Raw genomic sequence first — 24516 nt, forward strand, 5'->3', positions numbered from 1 at the left:
AAGGGGCTGGGAGAAGGGGAAGGCTAGGTGGTACAAGGTTACTAGCAGGGAAGTGGGAGCTGGATGGTGGGGAAGAGAAGGAAGATGGAAAGGCTAATGAGGAGAAGGGAATTTATATCACAAAATTAAACCTGAGTCCTTGGTTGTCTGTGTCCCTTAGATTTATGAGCTTTTGTTCCCAGGCTCATGTTCAGAAGATGATTTTTTAGATTTCCCTTGAGCATCCAGGCTGAGAGATCAGAGATTGAGAGACTGCTTTGTAAGAAATGTTCATCTACTGCCAGCTGGGGCATTTGTATGAGTTCCTGCTGGCACACAGTAGCTGCTCTATTTCACCTAGTTAGTTACCATGTAGTCATTCAAGGCACAGGATGTAGTTTACTAACACTTTGGGGTTAAGTACAGGATTCAAGGGTGCTAATGCTTCTGTGGGAGGAAGTGTTTGAGTTTGGTAGTAATGGGCATATATGGGCAAGTTTTACAGCATCATCATACGTGCCCTGCAACCATGAGGTGTGTGCTTTATTTCAGGGATCTTGTGGGTGGGATGGAAGGTTCTGGGAAGGGCTTTTTCCTACCAGAAAGAAATAAATGAGTTCTTTTCATTAGAGCTCACAATTGCTTACTGCTTTTGCGTGTCAGTTTCAGGGTAGAGTCATGCATATGTTTATTGCTTTCTGAGAAAGACTTTACATTACAGCTGTTGGGCATGGTTTGCATTATGACTGGGTGACTATATGAGGCAAGATGTATTGGTCTGTAGGCTGTAGAGGTGTGGCAGAGAAAAACTGTTTGAATCCTGTGGTTTTAATCAAATTAGGATCAACTCAGCTCACTGATTTATTAACAGCACGTAATTAACCTCCACTAGAAGTAGTAGCTTTACAGCAGGTGAACCAGGATGTTAGTGTGTTTTATGATGCTAATGAACACCTACAAATTACAAACTACCCTGTTTACAAGTTACTCTGATCCCCTCCCCAAAGTACTCAACAGTCATACAGAGGTCCTTGAAGTGTAGGTTCCTGCATGTTGCACCCCATACTGACAGCCCTTCAGATGGACACAGGCTATGTATGGCTCCCAGCAGTGAGGATGTGCCACCAGACCTAGGCAGTAATTGCAGCACTGGGGTCTCTAACTTGGTCTGAGTGCTGCTTTATTCCACCCCGAGGTTCCTCTCCATTCTCACAGTTTTTGATGCTGCTTTTATGCTTCTTTACAAGGTGACTCCTCATATTCTCCAAAGTTTCTTGGTCTTCTCCTGTTTACTGTTTCACCTGGTCATTTTCAGCAAATTCATTGCTAACTTTTCTCTTGACATAGTCATTTTGTAGACACACACCCCCTCAGAATGGGTAGTTTGGGGTGTTCTGTTCACAGGCACTGTTGTACTCATGTTCTCATCGCTTCAGCTGTTGTTTATCCACGCTGTCACCAAGAGGGTGCTCTGCAGATTCTCCCACACTGTATGATACCCTGTGTAGATTACAGTTTTGATCATAGAGCTTAAGGAAGCAATATCAGCATAAAAATGTTTCAAAGACATTGTAATAGAAGGATTATAATTACTGATTATTTCAATTTGCGAGAAAATGCAAATTTTCTGCCCAGTAACAAGGATTCCACCAATCAAACACAGCATAGAGTGGGGGCAAAACTATTTTTCAAGGTAGTCTGTGGGGAGAAAAGGGTATCCAATGGAGTCATCTCAGTGTCTGATTACTGAAAGGAAGGTTGCAGCAGGTAAGGATGAAATATCCATGCTCTGGTGCTCCAGTCTTTAGTCTTCCTCTTCTACATGTTCAGAGGAGTCTGAGGCCACAGAGAAGGGTAGTTTTAGGTTGGAATTCAGGAAGAAGTTCTTTACTGTAAAGGTAGTGGAACGTGTTGTGTGGGCAGGAGGTGGTGGAAACCCCATCCCTGGAGACATTCAAGATCAGGCTTGATGGGGCTCTGAGCAACCTTATCTAATTGGGGATGTCTGTGCTTACTGCAGTGGTGCTGGACTGGATGATCTTTAAATGTCCCTTCCAAGCCAGTGTGTTCTGATTCTATGACTGCAGGGGCTGTTGGTAGGCAGACTAGGGCTCTTTGTGGTAAACAACATTGTGTGCCTAGAATTGTAGAATCATTAGGGTTGGAAAAGACTTCTAAGATCATCGATTCCAACTCTCAACCCAGCACCACCATGCCCACTAAACCATGTCCTAAAGTACCATGTCTGCACATTTTCTTAACACCTCTCCAGGGATGGTGACTCCACCACTTCCCTGGGCATCCTGTTTTGGAATGGAAGTGGTTTATACTGTATAACTTATGGGAGCATTCTGTTCTAACCTGGAGATAAACTGTTCCTCACATGAATAGGGGTTTGAGGATGATTTCAAATGAAGCTGGTAGTTTATCAGCAACAGTTCTCTTTCTGTCTGTCTTTGGGAACAAGTGTAACCTTGAGGCAGGAAGCTTGGGGATTAGATTATAGAATTGTTGATTCCATGTAGGTTTCTTCATGTATTCAATAAACCAGGTGCTTGGGGGCATTGTGCTATGCCCTCTGCGTATGTGTAATGAAAATTAAATCTTCATGGAAGAATGGAGTCCAAAATCTTAAAAGAGTAAAAAACAAAGCATGACTAGAGCAAACAGTCAGAGGCAAAACAGGCAAAGCACTTCTGAATGAGCAGCAGCCAGACCAACCAAAGTGGTTAGTGGGCAGAGGAGAATTAGTAGAGAGAATTTAAAGAGGGGTTTAAACAATGTAATCACTGGGCAGGGACATCTTCCACTAAACCAGATTGCTCAAGGCCTTGTCCAACCTGGACTTGAACACCTTCAGGGAGAGGGCATCCACAACCTCCCTGGGCAACCTGTTCCAGTGTCTCACTACCCTCTACTGTAAAGAATCTCCTCCTCATAAATTTGAAGATACTTAATTTCCTAATTCAAACTTGCAGATATTTTGCTGTGCAGTTCAAGGGAGTATTATTTTTACCCTGATCATAGTGCAACCCCATGAGCTTACCCTAAAGGGTAAAAGGCAAGAGGACAGTTGCATTTTTTGGTGTACTGGCTTTTCTGCTGAAGCCAGCATATGAGGAGATCACACCTCAGGAGCCTTGGCTCTGTGTCTGAGGAGCTTTTTTTTTCCTCTTCCCTATTTTCTCTCCTGAAAAAAAAGCCAAAAATTAGCACTCTGTAGTAGCATGGATATTTTTCCAAATTTAGAAAAGCTCCAGATGGCTTTGCTGCACTGTTCAGTCAGGCTTTCTCCTGCTGTCTGTAACTTTCAGAATGAATCTCCGTCACGATATCAAGAGAATAAGTTGTGTGTGCCTACGTGTTCCTCATTCTTTGACAGAGAGAGAGATGGGAGACATACTCATTCACATTTTAACCTTTATGTAGGATTTTTGGTAAGGTTTAGTTTCTTTGTTGAATTAATTAACACCTAAAGGGAAGATAATTGTGATAGAAAGTAGGAAGTTATTAAAGTGGTTGTAATCCCAGTGTTTAAAGTTGTAAATCGGGGATGTTATGTAACGGTGAACTGATAAAGCCTTGCACCAATCTCAGGTAAAATCGTGGACTGGCTGCTAACACCAGTCAGTACAAGGCTGAAGGGCAGATCAAACATGGCCAAGAGATAAGACTGGAAGGCAGGCATACATTTGTTCTTTGGAAGATTACATTTTTGTTCTGATAAGGAAACCAGCTGACATGCCAGTTTCTGTGAGACATTATTATCCCATTGCCTGGCAGGTGAATGTGTGGATGTAATGTAATTCATATTCAGTAGCTCAAAGCTGAATAATATATTAGAAAAAAAAAAAAGCTGTAAGTGGGAAATCATCACACAATGGGATTGCCTGTGATGTGTTACAGGAAAAATCCATTCTCCACCTAAAACTGGTTATTTTTACCATCAGGGAAAGTAAAATGTGGATGGTATAGCTCAGTGTAAACAAAGTACAACTGAAAAAACAGAGACATTTTAATGCTGCCAGATGGAAGGCTGATATCTGGGAACAAGATCAGTGGAAAGCTGTGACTTGGAACAGAGCAGAGCTGTCTTACAGATCATGTAATAGCAGGGTAATGTGGTGGCCCAAGGGATCCTTGGTTGTGTCATCTATTCGGAGTAGGAAGGTGAGATAGCTCATAGACCTTCAGTGTCCATATTACAGAATCACTTACAATAGAATAGAATTAAACAGGTTGGAAAAGACCTGTGAGATCATCAAGTCCAACCTATCACCCAACACCATCTAATCAACTAAACCATGGCACCAAGTGCCTCATCCAGTCTCTTTTTACACACTTCCAGTGATGGTGACTCCACCACCTCCCTGGGCAGCCCATTCCAATGGCCAATCACTCTTTCTGTGAAGAACTTCTTCCTAACATCCAGCCTAAACCTTCCCTGGTGCAGCTTGAGACTGTGTTCTCTTGTTCTGTTGGTGGTTGCATTTGATACTAGGGAGAAGAGACCAACACCCACCTCACTCCAGCCTCCTTTCAGGGAGTTGTAGAGAGCAAGTAGGTCTTCCCTCGGCCTCCTTTTCTCCAGACTAAACAACCCTAGTTCCTTCAGCTGCTCCTCACAAGACCTGTTCTCCAGACCCCTCACAAGCTACATTGCTCTTCCCTGGACCCACTCCAGCCTTTCGATGTCTTTCTTGTCACTGCAAGAACAAAGGCTCCAAAACTGAGCACAGTATTTGAGGTGCAGCCTCACCAGTACTTAGTACAGAGTGACAATCACTGCCCTGGTGTTTCTGGCCACACTATTCTGAATACAGGCCAGGATGCTGTTTGCCTTATTGGCCATCTGAACACACTGCTGGCTCATGTTCAGAGACAGCATGACTCACACTACTGAAAATTGTAAGAGGTTCAGAGATTCAGGAACACTTGGGGTGCTTCAGCACGCTTGCAGACCTGCCTTCTGTTGTGAACCAGTAGAGGAAGAACATATGGATCACAAAAAGGCTTCTCAGTAAACAAAGAATAACAAGATCTTATGATAGGAAGCAATCCGAAAAGCTAAAACTAGAAATGAGACACATGGACTGAACAGCCAGCATAACTACAAACTGGAATTTTTAGCAAGGCAAATGTTGTGTGCAGATTCCTTAGGTTTAGGTTGGATGCTCTCTGGAGCGTGCTGCTCTTACACACTGTCTCCCACTTGAAGGCAGATAGAGGTTGTAGAGGAAAGTCAGCAGGAGCAGTAGGCCAGCAGTTTCTGTGTGAATTAATGGCTGATATAATCCCTTCTCTACATGCAGCAGTGATGGTGAATGCTGGGAAGGGTCTTTCAAGCAATAGTCTCAAGTGCATGTGAGAAGTGGTGTTGTCTATGGGGCCCTAGCAGAGCAGCTGGTGGTACAGGAGAAGTGAGTGCTGGGACAGGGAGTCAGGGCCAGAGGGCAGAAGCAGGTGCTTGTGTCGCTTGGCCAATGCAGAGTAGCAGAAGCTACCAGTCAGTGCTGACAGAGCCAGCCCTTGTCACAAAACTTGAAGCCAACACAAATTCCTCATCCCACATGTAAAATATGTGTCAGTTGGCTCTAGATCCAGGTGATCAAGAGCAGTCATTCATTTATCTTTTCCACCCACAAATCCTTTTCATTGTGGATCAACAAGCTTCCCTCCATCTTCCACAGCTCGCCAGATTTCTGTGATTTGCCTTCATGTTTCCCATGTCTAGAGCAGTTAGGGTCATGCTTCTGCTGAACTTGAGACATTCACTGGTATTTTTCTTAGAATCATGGAATTGTTTGTGGGGGAAAAGACCTTTAAGATCATTGAGTCCAACCAGTATCTAGTTCTGCCAAGTCTGGTCCCTCAGCACCCCACCTCTGCATCTTTAAACACCTCCAGGGATGGGAATTTAACTACATCTCGGGGGAGCATGTTCCATTGTTTGATTCTTTGTTGATATTGATTTATCCAAGTACAGAATTCTTTATAAAGCACCAAGTAGGCTAGCCTTGATGTAATTCAATGTTTTGTTCCAAAACACTTGCAGTTTGCATTCAATATAAAATACAGATCACTTAATTCAGGAATGCATTGGCTTAGTAATATCATTTATTACAGGGAAGCTTTGGGTCATGGGAATAACATTTTTCCACAACCTTTATCTGTTTGGCTAGGTTATAGGATGAACTGTATTTAATTGCCATATTTTTATTTTACTTTTTCCTAGCCACCTTTTATTAACACAGATCTGTATTTTCCTTTTTCAACATTTATTCTAGGAGGACTTGCTGGTCTTGAGGAAAACTGTGAAATCCTTCCTGGCTGTCTGCCAGCAGTGTCTGTCGAATGTCAACACTCCAGTCAAAGAGCAGGTAAAGGAAACGTCTCTCACACACTTCTAGAAAAGTGTGAATATTTCCTTCTAATAAAACTCAAGATGACACCGTATTGAATCATCTGTGCCTTAGAGTCATAGAATCAGAGTGGTAGATGTTGGAAGGGATCTCTAGAGATCTTCCAGTCCAACCCCCGGGCCAAAGCAGGATCACCTAGGACTGGGTGCACAGGAACGCATCCAGGCAGCTTTTGAAGGTCTCCAGAGAAGGAGACTCCAAAACCTCTCTGGACAGCCTGCTCCAGTGCTCCACCAGCCTCACTGTAAAGAAGTGTCTCCTCATGTTGAGGTGGAATCTCCTGTGTTCTAGTTTGCATGTTCTGTTCCTTGTCCTATCACTGGACACTACCTAAAAGAGCCTGGCACCTTCATCTTGGCACCCACCCCTCAGATATTTACAGACATTAATAAGATTCCCTCTCAGCCTTCTCTCCTCAAGGCTAAACAGTCCCAGTTCTCTCAGTCTTTCTACATAGGGGAGATGTTCAGGTCCCTTAATCATCCTGTGATGATTTCTGTCTAAAGAAAACTGTCTAAATAAACACTCCACCACAGGAGCTGTTTTCAGAGCACCTGCAAAGCACAGCAACTTTTGACATAACAATGAAGATTTCCTGGCTGCTTAGGCTCTAACTCAATCACCTAAAGTAAAAGCTGTTCCTTTAGACACTTACTATATTAATAGAAGAAGTAGGCACTTTTAGAGGGTGATTGAGACCTCAAATGGGCTGAATCTTAACATTTCTAAGGTTTTTCCCACTGTTATTGACTAACAGGGAGTCTAGAGTGACTGCTCTCCTGCCAAAAGTAAGTGCCTGCAGCCTTGATATTTCATTAGTGTAATATTTCAGTGACACGTAATGGCAAATACTAATTATCGTACCTGTGTCGCTGTAGTTAATGAGAGCAAGCTGAGGCTTCTCGCAGTACAGATCATACTACTAGCAGAAAAAAACAGTTGGTTTATTTTATAAAGATACTCTGAATAACACTGAGGAACATAGTGCCCTCTCACACTGTGCAAAAAACATCACTTCACAAGGAGGTATGTCTCCTTGGGAGTGAAGTATCTATTTAAACAGTGTCTTCATTATAGAAATACCAAGATCTGGAGGGGTTTTGGATTCTCATCAATATAACCTTCAGAGCTTAGGTTGCTGAAATGAAATATGAGGGAATAATAAGGTTCAGACTGGTTTATGGTTCAGTGTAGTTATCCTATTCTTTGGTTTAGCTTTTTGGAGAGCCACATGTGCATGGTGTGGGAAGCTCCTGCTTATACGTATTTAGAATCCCAGTGTGATAGGGCTTGGAAGGTGCCTCTGGAGATCATCTAGTAGTACACTGCCAGAACAGGGTCACCTAGAGCAGGATGCACAGGAATGTGTCCAAGGAGGTTTTAAACAGAGACTCCACAACCTCTCTGAGCAGCCTGTTCCAGTGCTCCAGCACTCTCAAAGAAGTTCCTCCTCACGTTTACCTGGAACTTCCTGTGTTCCCGTTTGTTGACAGTGCTTCTTGTCCTGTCACTGGGCAGCACTGAAGAAAGACTGGCCCCATCCTCCTGGCACCCACCCTCGAAGTATTTGTAAGCACTGATAAAATGCCGCCTCAGTCTTCTCTGGGCTTAAAAGGGCCCCAAGTCCCTCAGCCTTTCTTCAAAAAGAGAAATTCCAGTTCCCTAACCATCTTTGTAGCCCTTCACTGCATTGTCTCAAGCAGTTCCCTATTCTTGAATTTAGAATCATAGAATCATTTCAGTTGGAAGAGACCTCTAAGATTGTCAAGTCCAATTGTCAACCCAACACCACCATGCCCACTTGACCATGTCCCAAAGTGGCATGTCTACACAACTGGGGAGCCCAGAACTGGGCACAGTACTCCAGATGAGGCTTCACCAGGGTAGAGGAGGAGAACCTCCCTTGACCTGCTGGCCACACTCTTCTTTATGCAACCCAGGATACCATTGGCCTTCTTGGCCAAGAGGGCACATTGCTGGCTCGTGGTCATCCTGTTGTCCACCAGAAACTGAAATAAAATAAATTAAATCAAAGGGCTTGTTGGAATAATTCAGAGTCTCTGAAAAAAAAAACCAGTAGCTGGTTTGTTTACTGAGACTTTATGAATATAAGCTTATTCATATTGAGTCTGTTGACATCTTTTCCTTGTCTACAAACTGCCTTTCTACCAGACCTCCCAAGAGACTGCAACTAACTGGCCTGTGGTTTATGTCTGTGGATTTGAACAGATAAAATACTCCTCAAAAAGACAGGTTGTTGTTGGGTTTTTTTAAGATAGCTCTGCTTGGCATTTCACTATGTTCTGTAAGCTGATAAATATTAAAGGCTCAGGGATGTCACTAGTTTATGTATTTTTAAAAGATTCTGCCATGTCATTGTCCTCCAGCAGATTTCACCATTCTAGTTTAAGCCAGCACTAAGGTCTTTTCTGCATCAACAAATGGTAAACGTTCCTTCCCATTGCTTCAGTGGTTTTGTTCTTGATATATATTAACAAGCTTTTATTTTATTATTAGTGGCCACTTTTTTTTTTTCCATTGGTAATTTAAAGATTTTTTTTTAGGAGGTCCTTTACAGTTCACAGTTCTGTAGAAGCTTTCAAGCCTCAGGTAGACAAAGCCATGACCAACCAGACCTAGAGACAGCAAATGTCCCAATCAAAGTAGGTTGGACTGGAGACTCCAGAGGTTCCTTCCAACTAAAACTCCTGTGCTCTTTTTAATTTTCTTCCTTTGAAAGTGTATTTCTGCTTCTTGATACTTTGGGTTTTTTGTTTTACATTTCCTTGAGAGTTCTCTGTGAATTGTATTGTCTCCCTGTTGTATGTGATTCTCAATCTCTACGTTATTTCCAGAGAAGATCAAAGGAAGGAAAAACATACTAAACTCTTCTACAAACAGGATTCAAACGTTTCCAATTTTCCTAGGCTGTTTGAATTAAACAAATCTCCTGTGACTAGCTACATCTATAATAAATAGCCATCTCTATCTCAGTCCTCTGCTGTCTTTTTATTAGGCAGAAATAAACATTTTCAGTGCATAATTCATATGCCTCTTTTTTTTTTTCTAAGAGGCTGAGCTTAATTTCTGCTCAGTGTCAAAGGAGTTTAGAGCAGGTGAAATCATCACTGAAATGAATCACAACTTTTTTGGACCCAGTGGAAAAAAATCCCAACTAGTGGCATGTTTCCAAAGTCTAAGTAGGAGATAGTTTACAGTGATTTGCATTTTGTTCTTGTCTGGGTGCAGCTCAGATTTTACCCCAAGAAATAAGTAAGTTGCTGTGATGTTCAGCATTCACAAAGATTTCGTGTTGAAAGGTTGCAAACCAAATTGCTCTCATTCACTATTTTTCTTTAGGCTCAGTTCAAAAATATGTTTGAAAGTACGTTTAACTCTCTTTCTGCTGGGCTGTTTGTAGAAGGGAATACAGGATGGAATGAAAGCTGATGCTGGCTCTGTCAGAGCTGTTCTGCAATCTCTCTTCCGCTGAAAATGCCTCTGGGCTATCACCTGCATGGAGTGGTGATTCACACAGCCCTGAGTAGGACTTGCAGGCTTCTGGGGGAAGAGGCAGTACATCCAGCATAGATCTTACAGGATTCTTTTAATACACTTTCATACTTTGAACCTTGCCCTCTTTGAAGGTAAAAATAGAGAAGCTGAGATGATTAAAAAGTACATTTTGAAGGTTGCTCAGGTGTTGAAAGTAATGCAAATGGATACAGCTGGATTTGACACTGACATAAGCCACAGGGAAAATAGTGTTACTCTCCTGCACTAGAATGCACAGATGAGCCCCTGAAAGAAACAAAGCTAGGAATAGCTGCCTTGTTTCTCTGTTCCCAGGTAATGAGGATATATTAACAAGCATAAATCATTGAAAATTCTGCCCTGGTTGTTTTTCATCTGGATTTGAAAAGCTGTGCAGTTACTTGATTCGTTTTGCAGAGACTTGTTGATGAAATTCTGCAAGAATTTCTTTGCTTACAGCTCTGTCTTGCATTTTTGGGATCTGACAGTGACTGAGCCTGGATTTTCTCTCATAATTTACCTCATCTTTGTGCTTTTTCACTTTTTATCAAAAGAGGTGTTTTGGTTTTTTTCTTTACTACAGTCCTTGGATCAGAGGTAGACTTAGAGTTCTTCTCATAGAGAAGAAATGGAAGTTTCGTATGGCTCATCCTAGAAATCAACAGGTAGTAAACACAGTTCCTACACAGGAATCATAGGAATAACATTATAAGGTTAGGGGAACCCCTTATGAACACTATTCACAGTGCACACACAAAACTACAACTGAATATAGTTAAAAGGGACAGTCAACAATAGCAGGGGATATCTAGAAATTAGATAAATGGTATTTTATTTTTTACTTACTTAGGCTTCTTACTTCAGTCATTGTTTCTTGTGTTTTAGGCTTTCATGCTACTCTGTGATCTCCTGATGATTTTTAGTCATCAGCTGATGACTGGAGGTCGAGAAGGTCTTCAGCCTTTGGTGTTTAATCCAGATTCTGGCCTCCAGTCAGAACTTCTCAGTTTTGTGATGGACCATGTCTTTATTGACCAAGATGATGAAAACCAGAGCATGGGTACGTTCAGCTTTCATGTTTACTACTTGTTTTGGGGTTTTGCAATAACAGACACAGAAGAAAGAAGAAAACAGAATTTTCAGTCTGTGGTTTGCTCAAATGGTTTCAGAATTATTCCTTCTTTATTTTTGGGAGATGTGGCTATGAAATACTCGATATTCGGTACTACATGTGCTAAAGAAGACTAAGCACTTCTAAAGTTCACTTCATAAAAACAAGATGTTTTCAGAAGACTTGGGAGTGGCCTATAGCTACATGCTATAAGTCTCTATTTATTTCCAAACCAGTACAGTTGCTCATCAGCAGACTTTAGTTGACGTGGCTTCAAGGGCAGAAGTTTGCTGAAACAGTACATAGAAGAGAAATCCTTTAGGGTTACTAAAGAGGATCCTGAAGGCAAACCTCACCAGCAAAGAAAGTCTGAAGAAACACTAAATAAACTCCGCTGCTTCTCCTCTCCCAAAATAGTCAAACCAAGCTCAGAACATTGTTGATTTGGTTGGAGACTAGAAAGAGTACTTGGGGGAAATTATCCTGTGTGCTCACTTTCTTCCTTTCCCTCTCCTAGGCATCTGTTTGAGGTGACCCCATCTCTACCTTCTCACAAGAATGACCTGAGATTTTTGGCTTTCAGTCAAGTAGAGGCAGTATTTTAGGTCTGGTGTTAAATAACTTGCTGCTGTTGGTGTGTGATAGAGATGCCTAAATGCAAGGACAGAGGTACCCAGTTTCTGAATCCTAAATAGATTTGGACAAGATATGGAGTGCCAGATAGTCAAACTTTGTGAAGGAGCAGCTGAGTGCACACTCTAGTACTCTTTTTGGCACATTTCCGCTGTACTCAGTTACCTGTATGTTAGCATGACACACAGGTGCTATTTTAGCTCTTCTAAGACAGCAGTATCTGAACTAAGGTCTCAGGGAATGTATTTGTGTTCTGAAGGTGCTTTCAGTTTTCTGGCTCCTCAGTAGCTAGTGTTTTTGTTAGGTATCTCTTTAAGGATTCCTGGGAAGAAGACCTGAAACACACCTTCACCAGAGATCTATACACAGTTAATCATACTTTGTAAGTTCAATATACACTAAAGGTAGATTTTAGGAAAATTGCTGTTCTTTTCACATCCTGTGATTGGACTGGGAAGAGCAAAAAGGTGGATTAGTACTTTGTATGTAATCTCCGTTCCCTAGTGCTATGCTGACTCCATGAAGTCAGACCGTTTATAATCTTTGTGATTCAGCACATGTCAGTAATAATAAATTAAGAAAAGGAGCAGGGAGGAGACTTTGCTAATGGGCTTCATTGCTGTGGGTTAAAGCATCTCAGGATTAAAATGCACATGGATATTCAGAGTCAACTCCCCTGCTTGTAAGAGATTTCCTGTGATCAAATATGTGACTTAGGTGCTGTGGCTCTGTAGAGACTCTAGTATTTCTTCAAATTGGCTGGAAGAAGATTTCCTCCAAGAATAAGCTCTTCTAAACACCACAGAATATTTACTGTCATCATGACTGTTATGGCTGATTTCATTTCCTCAGAGTTGTGAAATATGCTTTTATATGTATTTATTATGACATTGTCATTCATTGTTAATGTTTCTTACAACTGAATTTTACTTCCTGCTGTTATTGAGATTTTAGAGCGATCAATTCCATATGTGACATGAATATCCAAGGCATGCAGTAGAAATAGTGCTGCTTCTGAATTTCCTTGGGTGAAATACTTATAGTTCAGTCATGTTAATCAAGCATCTCCAATGTCTCATGTTTCAGAACTTAAGCAAAAAGTATTCAGTGAGTCAAAGGATAAAGAAAACTTGCAATCATTTCCATGTGGATTATGTTCAGGACCTACTCGGGACTATAAATAGCATCTTTAGGCAAGGCTGTGTCATGTTCCTGAACTTTCCTGCAAGTCCAAACATAGACAGGACTCAAGAATTATCACCTTTCACTGCAGCTTTTCCTGTGCCAATCCTTGTTTCATATTAATGAATTGATTTTTTTTTCCGAGTTGCTCTTTGGTAAGGTTGCTGTAGAGCATAGCAATTAGTTATAAACCTTTTGTTGATGATGATTTCAGAGGGAGATGAAGAAGATGAAGCTAACAAAATAGAAGCTTTACATAAGAGAAGAAACCTTTTGGCTGCTTTTAGCAAGCTCATAATTTATGACATTGTGGACATGCACGCAGCAGCGGATATCTTCAAACACTATATGAAGGTACAGCTCTGTGTATTCTCCTCTTCCTGAACATAGCCTGTCAGTGCAGTAGTTAAAGGTCGAGCACTTTTGAAAGCTTTTTCAGCCTTTTTTGACTTTTTGTCATATTTTTTCCTTTCTAAATTACACTTGCCACTGTGAAGCAGTAAGCTCTGAGCTTCCTAGCCTGTGTCACAGGAGTGCCTTATTAAAGCTGGTCCTAAAACATGCTGAGTCCTTCCAGAGAGGCTCCCCTCGACAGGGATTTTCTTACCTTGCTTCTCAAATCCTAGAATTCATAGTAACAGCTATCTGTTGAAAGTCATATTTCACTGGGAGTCTTGGAGCTTGCCATAAAGAAGCAGGGGGTCTTATGATAAAAGATTGTTTTGAACAGGAAAGCATTAAAAAAAGCATCAACTGAATGTCTTAGCAACCTACCTTGGTTCCATGCAGTACTTGGGCCCAACACAGTTCAGAAGGACTTGCCACTCAGCAACCACTGCACTCTGTACCTGCCAGAAAACTGGCAGATCATCAGCCCTGACACTGCCAAGCCACACAAATCTCAGATGGCATCAGATTGCCAAGTGTACCTCATCTGTCTCTCTGTAAGGGATTAGTCACCACAGAGATGACAATCAAGGAGGCAAAAGTGGAGGACAGAGTGGGGAGCAAGCCCTTTACTATAGACAGTGTTTGAGATGTTGATGTGAAAGGGCTGAATTCTAAATCCTTCTCATCCTCATGAGGAGTACACAGTACAATAAAATCCCCAGCCATCAGTGTGGTGGCTGCTCAGGGTTATTCTTGCTTAGGGATTCTTTTCCAGAGCAGGAATTTCAAACTGAAGCTGTCATAATTAAAGTTAAGTTTCCTGCCTGCTGCTCAAGGTTGGTGGTCTTCTTTCCCCATGCTCCTCCTTCTCTTCAAACTGGGGATAGAGAGAGAAATCAAATTTTAGTTAGGTTACCAAAGAAAGCAGGAGCAGTATTTTAGTGGAAGTGCAAGTAAGTGATTACAAATGCAGAAATGTTAATGAAGCTGAATGAATACTGCTTGGAAATTAATTGTTTTAATCTATATTCTTAGCCTGAAAGTTTGAATGGTTCTGCAGGCTTTTCTACCCAAATGGTCAATACCATAGACTGTGGTTTTCTGCAGCCATTTTCCCAACATACAGAAAATCAGCCCTTCCTACTGACTAATTCCTTACTCAGCTTCCTGGCTCCAATTAATTCCTTTCTTGGCTACCTAACTCACCTAGCACTGTACACAGAGCTTCGCACCTGTGTGCTGGTGTCTGGTCACACCTACCTGCTGAAGAGTGCATTGGTTCAATGTCATGTTGTTCTTTAGAATTTGCAGCCAAGGATCACTGTCATCAAATACTTAATTTTGGGTAGGAAATACTCTTTGGGGGTTTTTCCAAATGTTTTTAAAAATACATAACAACAAATAGAGAGGTTCCTAACCTCATCACTGGGTGCAGGCTACCTGTTAGTTTAAACTTTGATCTTGAACTTGGTCACAAAGTCTGGATTTCAGACTCTTGTTTCAAAGCAAGAATTGCAAGTAACCTCTCTATCAGGAAAATGGTAGGAAATGATATAAAATTGCCAGCATAGAGATTGAAAGAATTTTTTTTCCATATTTTTTTTTCAGTACTACAATGACTATGGAGATATCATTAAAGAAACTCTGAGCAAAACAAGGCAAATTGATAAAATCCAGTGTGCAAAGACACTCATTCTCAGTTTGCAACAGGTAAGAATATTGATTTTTGTTAGAAATGCTTCACTGCAAAGGGGCTGGACAGGATTTTCTCTGGTGCCCTTGACAGGGAAGCAAAAATACTACACCTCTCTTCAGAGATTACCTCACTCATCAATGTGAGCTGTCACTGTTCATTTATCTCAGTAATCTCTGTCTTCTTAAGACCACACTGGCAAAGTTTTGGTCACATTGAAATGGTAGAAAGAGAAGAGCCTTGAGGGCAATTCGCTCCTAGCATTTGCTTACTGGTGCCTAGTGAACAAGAAGAATTAGGATGACTTTGCTTATAATTAGCTGGAAGTAATGAATTTGGTTTACATTTTGTCTAAACACTGATTGATTTTTCAACCTTCAGGCTAATTAGTTTAAGCCATCCAATATTGTTAAACATGGTTTTGTCCTGAAAAATTTGCTTTACATCAACCATATATTACTGGCTTGATGGTTAAATCCATTCTAGTTTGCCATGTGTGTGCTTCACTAAAGACCATGTAGACCCTTGAAGTACCAGTTATATCCACTATGCAGGGAAATTACTTCTATACACCAAAGTCTTTTCAAATCATCTGCACCCTCCATAATTTGTAGCATTGTACTAACACATCTCCTGCAGCAATCTGAGAGTTATCTGTGAAAACCTGAGAAAAACAGCTCTACCTGCAGAAGAACTGGCCAGTGTCAATGTAATTCCATGAGGAAAAAAAAATAATTAGGCAAGCTATTTGCAAGTGTCTAAATGATAGGTAACAGCCAGTATGAATTTGTCAAGGAGAAATCACTCAAATTAAGCTGCTTTCATTAATTCTATGGTAATAGAGCTTGTGGACGTTAGAGAAACAGTAGATTTAATGTGACTTGATTTAATATTGTCACTGACACCCTCTCCCTTGATGTTCCCATTATCAAGTTAGGAAAATGTGGTCTAAATGGCAATACCAGAGGAAGACACAGAACTGGCTAGAAAACTACTGGGGTTCATTATGGTATGGAAAGAGCATTGCCAAGCAGGCTTTGTAGGCATTTACTCAGTAATGCTATTCAGATATCCCTTAAGTCTTGAATGATGAAATAGCAATTTTTCTCCCTCAGTTGAAAGAAAATGCTGATCTGATGGGTGATACAGGTATTTTAGGAAACAGAATGAGAATGTAGATCCATCATGATGTGTTGGGAGAATAATAGATGCAGTGCAATGAAGGGGAGTATAAAATTCTGTTCAAGAGTTACCATCCACATAAGTACATGATGGGGCCAGCTGGCAAACAGCAGTTACACAGCAGAAGGTCTGGGACCTGAAGTGCATTAGAAGTCGAAAATAAGAGAACTGTTACAGCTCTGTGAAAAAGTCATTGTAATAGCCACTCTTAGCCCTAAGAGGTGAAGAACAAAAGTGTTTCTTGAGAAAAGTATTTTGTATCTTGCAGATTTGTTAACAAGTGAATTCTTTCTCCAGCTGTTTAATGAGCTCGTTCAGGAGCAAGGTCCCAATCTGGACAGGACGTCTGCCCATGTTAGCGGAATTAAGGAGCTGGCTCGTCGGTTTGCCCTCACTTTTGGCTTGGATCAGATTAAGACAAGAGAGGCTGTGGCCACCCTACACAAGTGAGTGGTGGTAAATAAACTAGATTTTTATATTACTTTAGATCACAACTTTTGCTCAGCATACCTTTCCTGAAGGTACACAATCTTAACGGGTGGTGAAATAAAGATGTCTTCTTTTACAGTTTGTGTTGAAAAGTGGTGGGAGGTGCAGATGTGTGTGTAAGGAAGGAAATAAAACCAGACACTACATAATTATTTGTTGGAATTTAGTGGAATGGCAACATTTACCTCTGCCAAGTAAAGCCACTGGGACTATACCCACTTGTGTGAACCGTAGACAGTTGTCTGTGCCATACAACTCGGATTCTGTAGCCACCAAGAGCTTCATCAAAAACAGATATTCCAAAAATACTTTGGAAATTATCTTTTTACCCTTGTTTTTTGTTGTGTTGTGGCAGGGTTTGTTTTGTTTTATTTTTAATGAATTGAAGCTTTTAAGTAACTGCTGTGTGGGGAAGTGTAGAAAGGTGCTGCTAAATTTAAATTATGAGTTTCCCATGTTAACAAAAGGTTAAAATATTGAAGTCATTAAGACTAAGATTAGCAAAGCATGATCAAAATGCTCCCAGACACTTTCCTGTGCCAAGCAAGAGAGAAGTCAAGGCACAAATGCACCCTTACTAGGTAATGTGAAAATAAATTGTTTTCTGTAGTCTCAAATAGTAAAGCAAAGATAAGGCAATGATGCAGCTATCAGTGTACTGGTAAGTAAATTCTCTTTTCTGACACTTGTTTTGTCTCCTTAAATCAGTTTTGTCTTCTTATATCTTACAAATTATTCTTATTGCAAGCTTCTGCTTCATGCAGAAGCAAGAAAGAACCAGTTGGCTGTTTCTGCTAGCCAAGATGGTGGTAAGTTCCTTCTTACCGTGTGATTAGCAGCTGGTTGTCTTTGAGATTGAAGTCCTCCCAAATAAAGAGGGAACGTTTGATTCCCCTTTGTCCTAATTCAGCTATTTGCTCATAACAGGGGGGGAGAAGTTACGGTGGGATGCAAAGATTTTCATCACAGTTCAGATTTTGGGCAACTTTTTTGTCTTGTTGCAAATGTCTGAAAATGCTCATGTTTCTTTCCTACAGAGATGGCATAGAATTTGCCTTCAAATATCAGAATCAGAAAGGACAAGACTATCCACCTCCTAACCTTGCTTTCCTTGAAGTGCTCAGTGAATTTTCTTCCAAGCTCTTGAGACAGGACAAAAAGACAGTGTAAGTAATGCTGCATTTTCTTCTGGGAGTTTTGCTGGGCTCTCTTCACAGTATCACAGTACATTAGAGGATGGAAGGGACCTCCAGAGATCATCAATTCCAACTCCACTGCCAAAGCAGGATCACTTAGGGTAGTCTGCACAGGAATGCATCCAGGTGGGTTTTGAAAGTCTCCAGAGAAGGAGACTCCACAACCTCTCTGGTTGTTCCAGTGCTCCATCAGGCTCACTGTAAAGAAGTTTCTCCTCGTGTTGAGATGAAATTTTCTATGTTCAAGCTTGATTCTGTTGTTCCTTGTCTTACTACTGTGCACCACCAAAAAGAGCTTGGCCCCCTCCACTTGACACCCACTCACATTGATGAGATCCCCTCTCACTCTTCTCAAGACTAAACAGCCCCAGGGATTCCAGTCTCTCTTCATAGGGGAGATGCTCAAGTCCCCTAATCATCCTTCCAGTTCTCCATTGGATTCTCTCTAGCAGGTCCCTGTCTTTCTTGAACTGGGGAGCCCAAAACTGGACACAGTATTCCAGGTGTGGCTCACCAGGGCAGAGCAGAGGGGAAGAATAACTTCCCCTAGACCTGCTGGAGACACTTTTCTCGCTGCACCCCAGGATACCATTGGCTTTCTTGGCCACAAGGGCACATTGTTGTCTCATGGCAAACTTGCTGTCCACTAGGACTCCAAGTCTTCCTCCATGGAGCTACCCTCCAGCAGGGCAGCTCCTAACTTGTACTGGTGCCTATTGCTATTCCTCCCCAGATGCAGGACCCTGCACTTGTCCTTAATGAACTTCATGAGGTTTGCCTGTACCCAGCTCTCCAGCCTGTCCAGATCTCATTGGATGGCTGCACAGCCCAATGGGCTTAGTCAATCTAGTGCTACAAGGTTTGCACCAGCAGGGGCTACGAGATGTCCCAGAGAGACATTCCACATACATCATTAACCACCATTTTATAAGTAATAAAAATAAATGAGAAAAGGAGAATTTGATCCACTGGTGAGGTGGAGAGTTTGAGACCTCACAAAACAGTATTCCTTAAAATTTCCCATGGAACACTGGAAATAAACAAGGATCTTTTTTTCAGGCTAGGAAAAGAAAATTAACTGTTGGCAGTACAGGCAGTAACATCTGCTTCTGTTGGATATTGATATAAATAACAAATGCATGCTTACATTTGATTTTAATACATTGAGTTACACTGGAAAATAAAGGTTTGTCAAGGATTCTGTGACTGACACAACAGGAAGAAGCTGAGAGAGGACACATTGTCTGTTAGGACAGAGCAGGGTGGTAGAGACCTGGCAGGCTAGAGCAAGCAGCCTGAATTTGGTAGGGTGGGTAATTACTGCAGGTGGAATGTTGGAAATGCAATAAATCAAAAGTGGTGTTGGTAAGACCTGAACAAAGACCAAGAAATGCTGCTTTATGGGCAGCATTTGAACAGACTGCCCAGAGAGGCTACAGACAGCAGCAGAACTGGCAAAAACTGCTCTGCTGAGGGCAGGCTGATAGCAAAGATGCTGTCAGCATCACTGCTCTGCATTGCTAATGTGTTATGTACCAAATATCCAGGGTTTGGCCACAGCACAGAAGCAATAAAGGAAAATCAGCCAAGCACCACATGCCCAGTGTGGAACTAAATCTTTGAGTAACTTTATGACCATTTTAAAAATGCAATTGCCAGATCTTCTGACTTATGGCTGTAGAAGTCTTGCCAGTCAATTTTCTGACCACAATGAGTGGGAGCCATATAGATCTAATGTAACTCCCTCAAATTACTCTTTCTGGCAAACTTTTTTGGTTTTAAAGGACTTTTCTATTGAAGTTAACAGTTAGAAAGGTTACAGCTTTATCTGTGTTGTTAGAAATGCATCTGGGTACAATTTTGAATGTATGCACACTTGAACCAATTTAATTATTTTGTTGTATTAATAATTGGTCAGTTCAGCAAACACAGCAGGAGTTAAATGAGCTTGAGAGTTGGATGATCCAGTTGCTCTAGCTTGGGCACTTTGTTCTTGAAAATGCTCTTCATCATTATATCCTTGAATCCTCTCAATCTCTGCACTATTCCTCAGGACAGGACTTAAGGATAATAGGATTTTAGGACTATCTTCTTAGCTGAACTGTAGATTCTCCTGCATCTGTTAGTTTAAGGGCCATTAGCTTGATTCAAATTTAATTTAGTGAAGCTTACCCTTCCTGTACAGCCATCATCCTTTCCACAATTTTCCCCAGTTTCTAAAATGCTAAGTTAGATCACTCTCTACACTTTACGTCACAGTTTAATGTGGCTTGCTCCTTTGCATGCAATTCAGTACTTCAGGAGATCTTGTTTCTTCACCTTCTGTGTTGCCATTTCAGTGTTTTTCTCAGAGGTTCTCCCACTCATTGGTGCCCACATATGCAACCACTGGCTTCTTTTGCAGAACTGTAGAGATTGCTGTGGTGGAGTCAATTTCTCCTGGTTTTGCCTATCTTTATTGTAGTCATCTCTGTCTGAGCTATTTACTTGAGCTGAGCTTGAGGATCAGTGACAAGAAATGGGTCCTTTAAGGCATGATTTATCTGATCTGTGTTAAATCACTCTTTGAAGATGAGTTCAGACATGCCCTAGATTCCATTGGCTGTGGTGACTGTGAAAAGAATCAAGATAACTTGCCTGTATGTAAAGATTTCTGTTGGAGATACCTGCATTCCTTCCCTTGAGAGATCTGTCACGTTTGCACCCGCCAGGCAGTGGCTGTGTTGCCCATAGTGCTGTGCTGACATGCCATACTCAGCCTTAGTCTGGATGGTTGATTTGCCCTTCTCTGTAGCCTGACTCCTCCAATCCACAGGGACCTCTCTCCCTCCAAAGAGGTTGCCTATGAACAGGAAGGTACATGACCACCATCTGGTGGAGAAGTCCTGTGTACAGGATCATTTACCTCCCTCCCTGCCCAGTGACTGACCCTAAATTCAGCAATGGGTTGTTTGTCTGGAGGAAAAAGTGCTCTAGAGTAGCCTTGAAATCTCATGAGTCTGTAGCTGTCTGTCTTCCAGATGTCCTGTAGCTTGGCTTCCCTACTGCTAAAAACTTAGCTGTCTACCCAGCATATCTGCAAGTGTCACCTGCCCTTGGCATGCCATTTCCACCACAGTTCTGCAAACTCTGTGCTTTTGCAGGGCTTCTGCTTCCTTTCTGGATCACTGCTGGCTTTTTTTATACAGGGGGAGAAAAGGGAGGTGTTTGCAGTTTGGGAATGGAGCAACAGCATTGGTTGAATTTGCTTTTCCTATCCTGTTTATTTATTGGACTTCTCATTTTGTGAGTAACCTCCAGAATAGTGATAGTTGTTTAAGGATTTCATCAAATCTATGAATTTAATTTAAAACTACATGGTGCCAGGCTCTTAGAGTTTAGCAAAAATGGATCTCTGCTAATGCAGTTCCAAACACACAAGGCACATACAGGCAAGGAAATCCTGAAGAATTCATCTCAGAGAGTAAAGTGAATTGTGCTATGGAGGCATTTGTTTAATTTTTCAAATCAACTAGACACTGTTGGGTGACTAAAGTTAAAAGGAGGCAAAGCCTTAGTGTGGTGTCCTTACCTCTAGAAATTCAGTTGTTATCCTAATTTAAAACCATTGTCCCTTGTCCTATCACTGCAGACCATTGTAAACAGTCCCTTTCCAGCCTTCTTGTAGACCCCTTCAGGTACTGGAAGGCAGCTATAAGGTCTCTCCAGAGTCTTCTCTTCTCCAGGCTGAACAACCCAAGTTTCCTCAGCCTGTCCTTGTAGCAGAGGTGTTCCAGCCCCCTGACCATTTTCGTTGCCCTCCTCTGGACCCACTCCATCAGGCCCATGTTGTTCTTGTGTTGAGGGCACCAGAACTGGACACAATGGCTTAGGTTGGAAGAGACCTTAGTGATCACGTACTCCAACCTCCCTGCCATGGACAGGGATGTCTCTCAACTAGACTTGGCTGCCCTATCCATGGTGTTAAATTAAAATATGGAAACACCATGTGGAATGAGAGTGGTAAAGTACTGGTACAGACATAGTTGAGACCCCATCCATGGAGACATTCAGGAGCAGACTTATGTGGCCCTGGACAGCCTGATCTAGTTGGAGGTGTCCTTGATGACTGCAGGGGTGTTGGACAAGATGATCTTTGAGGGCTCCTTCCAACCCAATGCAATCTATGAACAGCTAGTCAAAAACTGCCTGAACTGAAAGACTTACTACTATCTGAAACTATCCCAGCACCTGCACAGAAATGACTATGAAAGAATGCATCCCTTTGTCAAGCTTAGACTGGGGCCTGAGCTGCCAACAGACTGAGCCTGCTTCATTTCTAAACTGCTCAACATTAATAACCACACTTGTGCTTTGCTCTAGCTCAGCACGTCCTGCATTGATGCACTTTGTAATTAGTTTTAAAATGCAGTGATTTAAAATCTTTAATTAAATGGGCAGTCTGATCTAGTTGGAGGTGTCCCTGCTGCCTGCAGGTGGGGTTGGACAAGGATGACCTTTGAGGGTCCCTTTCAACTTGATGCAATCTGTGAAATCTGTGAACTAGTGTTAAGCACTCAACAGGATGAAGAGAGGCTGCAGATCCACTGAAGAGGGGTTGCAGATCAGTTGAAAAGGAAACAACAGGCTGTGCCTCTCTAACCATTGTCTTTTATTTTCAGCCACTCCTACTTGGAGAAGTTTCTGACGGAACAGATGATGGAGAGAAGAGAAGACGTGTGGCTTCCACTCATTTCCTATAGGAACTCTCTCGTTACGGGTGGTGAGGACGACAGAATGTCCGTTAACAGTGGAAGCAGCAGCAGCAAAGCCTCTTCAGTAAGGAATAAGAAAGGACGGCCACCTCTCCACAAAAAGAGAGTAGAAGGTTTGTATGCTTTCAGATTGCCTGGTAGAGGGGTCTCTCATTTTGTACATATAGTACAGCTTTGCTTTTGGGGAATTACCAGTTAATGCTGAGGGATATGACACATTCTATGTGTAGTAACAACCAAATGTCTGCTCTGCAAATTCCTGTCAAGTTGTACCACGGAGAAACTCCGTAACAAGCCCCTCTTCTTGTTTGTCTTCACTGAGATTTGCAGGTTCAGAGCTACTAAAAGCTGTTAGTGAAGCTGGAAACAAGAAGTGTCTGTGTAATTATCTGCTCTGCACCTTTTGCAGTCATGGACTTCTTTCTGCCTACACTTCAGTCTGAACCATTGTTAATTAACAGGGTGTTAGAGCAAACTCAAAGCAGCAGTTGTGATGCAGGTCTGTATTTTCACAGAGCCACTGGAGAACACTAAAGATACCTTTTTTGTGTAAAATGGTGTTGATCCCAGTGTCTGTACTTTTTGTAACTCCAGGCATGTGTATCAGGAATTAGGCTATGATAGCCAACTTCTTACAAGATTGCATCTGTTCCTCATTAATCTCTACGATATAGTGTGCTCTTCTGGAGAGATACATTTCTTATTTCACTACAGAGGAGGTACAAGTGGGATCTTTAAATTTCAGGGATTTTACCAAGGTCAGTAGCTACTGTAGTAACTCCAGTGTGTGGAAGCTAATGCAAATTTGCCTGAAAACATAGCTATTTCCCAAAATATTCTTAAAAGTTTGCCCATACAATTGAGTCAGTTTCCTGCTACAGCTTGTTCTGAGCAGAGGGTGCACCAAGATCTTCAGTTCTTTATAGCCAGCCTGGAGTTCAGTACTCCAGTAGATAAAACACTGCTTGCTTTCTTCACACACTGTTCTGCATCCATCAAGATACCATGATTTTCACAGAATTCCAGTGATAAGGATTATTTTTTCCTCTTGTTATTATTTTCAATTGATTTTATTGTATTCTACCAATATCCTGTTCTTTTCCTCAGAAGTGCTGTAGTGTCTTTGCTTCCCTCTAAGGCAAGTCTCAGTCTTTTTAGGCATTGTTTGCCTTATGCTCTTCCATATCCTCCTCTATAAATGATTAATAGAAGGGAGAATTGCAACGCTTTCGGTTTGAATATCTCCTTTCTTTGCAACAGCTGTGGCCCAGAATTTTCCACTTAAAATTTCATAGGGTTAATCTATGGCAGTTCAGGCCTTGAAAGATCTGACTCTGCAGCAGCTTGCACTAGGAGATCTGTGGCCGAAAAAAGACTGATGAGCACTGCCTCTGATGGGTGCTCTTGTGGGCTGGGGTATGGGCACGTCCTTGGAACGCCGCAAATACAGCTCTGGGTCACGTTCAAGGACATGCATTTTGAGGAACACAGATTGGAAAGTTATTTCCTTTTTCCTCTCTCCTCATCCCTTTCCCCTCTCCCATTTCTTTACAAAGCTTTGTTTTGTATGTAACAATGATGAAATAATCAGATATTATAATCATAGAATCATAAAGGTTGAAAAAGACCTCTAAGGTCATCAAGTCCAACCTTCTACCCAATACCTGTGTCCCAAAGTGCTACATCTACTCAATTCAATCCTCACAAATACGTACTTGCTGTTCACTCATCTGTATAAGCGAAGCTGTGAGGAACCAGTCTTGTGAACAAATTAATTGGTGGTCTGTATGTACACAAATCTTTGGTGTTGTTTTCATCTTTTCATACTTTCAGAACTCTTGCAAAAAATGTGGCTTTACTCTTGATCTGGCAATACAGTTACAAACTGGGACCTCTCTACATCCTGGTAGTTCCTTCTGGTTCCCTTCTCACCTAAATCCAGAATGTACTG

The 24516-nt window shown here is 41.7% G+C and overlaps 1 protein-coding gene and 1 long non-coding RNA gene across 8 annotated transcripts in view; one reads left to right on the forward strand and one right to left on the reverse strand.

The window, feature by feature from the left end:
• STAG1 (STAG1 cohesin complex component) overlaps nucleotides 1–24516 on the forward strand; it is a 178718-nt gene that overhangs the window by 145677 nt on the left and 8525 nt on the right. For all 6 annotated transcript variants that reach the window (XM_068145373.1, XM_068145377.1, XM_068145378.1 and 3 more), the window contains 7 exons: nucleotides 6267–6359; nucleotides 10821–10995; nucleotides 13076–13215; nucleotides 14860–14961; nucleotides 16424–16572; nucleotides 17653–17781; nucleotides 22473–22678. In XM_068145373.1, coding sequence (XP_068001474.1) covers nucleotides 6267–6359; nucleotides 10821–10995; nucleotides 13076–13215; nucleotides 14860–14961; nucleotides 16424–16572; nucleotides 17653–17781; nucleotides 22473–22678 — 994 coding nt within the window. The remainder of the gene's footprint in view (nucleotides 1–6266; nucleotides 6360–10820; nucleotides 10996–13075; nucleotides 13216–14859; nucleotides 14962–16423; nucleotides 16573–17652; nucleotides 17782–22472; nucleotides 22679–24516) is intronic.
• On the reverse strand, nucleotides 398–13848 carry LOC137444545 (uncharacterized). Of its 2 annotated transcripts, none has more exons than XR_010988187.1 (3): nucleotides 13636–13848; nucleotides 10782–11020; nucleotides 398–1479 (listed from the first exon to the last, which is right to left on the reverse strand). It is a non-coding gene; the product is annotated as an uncharacterized lncRNA (long non-coding RNA). The 2 variants fall into 2 exon arrangements; XR_010988188.1 differs by lacking the exon at nucleotides 398–1479 and adding an exon at nucleotides 7337–8410.

This window comes from Melanerpes formicivorus, unplaced genomic scaffold, assembly GCF_026170545.1.
Source record: "Melanerpes formicivorus ecotype bairdi unplaced genomic scaffold, bMelFor1.0.p_v2 SCAF_12, whole genome shotgun sequence".
Lineage (NCBI taxonomy): Eukaryota > Metazoa > Chordata > Aves > Piciformes > Picidae > Melanerpes > Melanerpes formicivorus.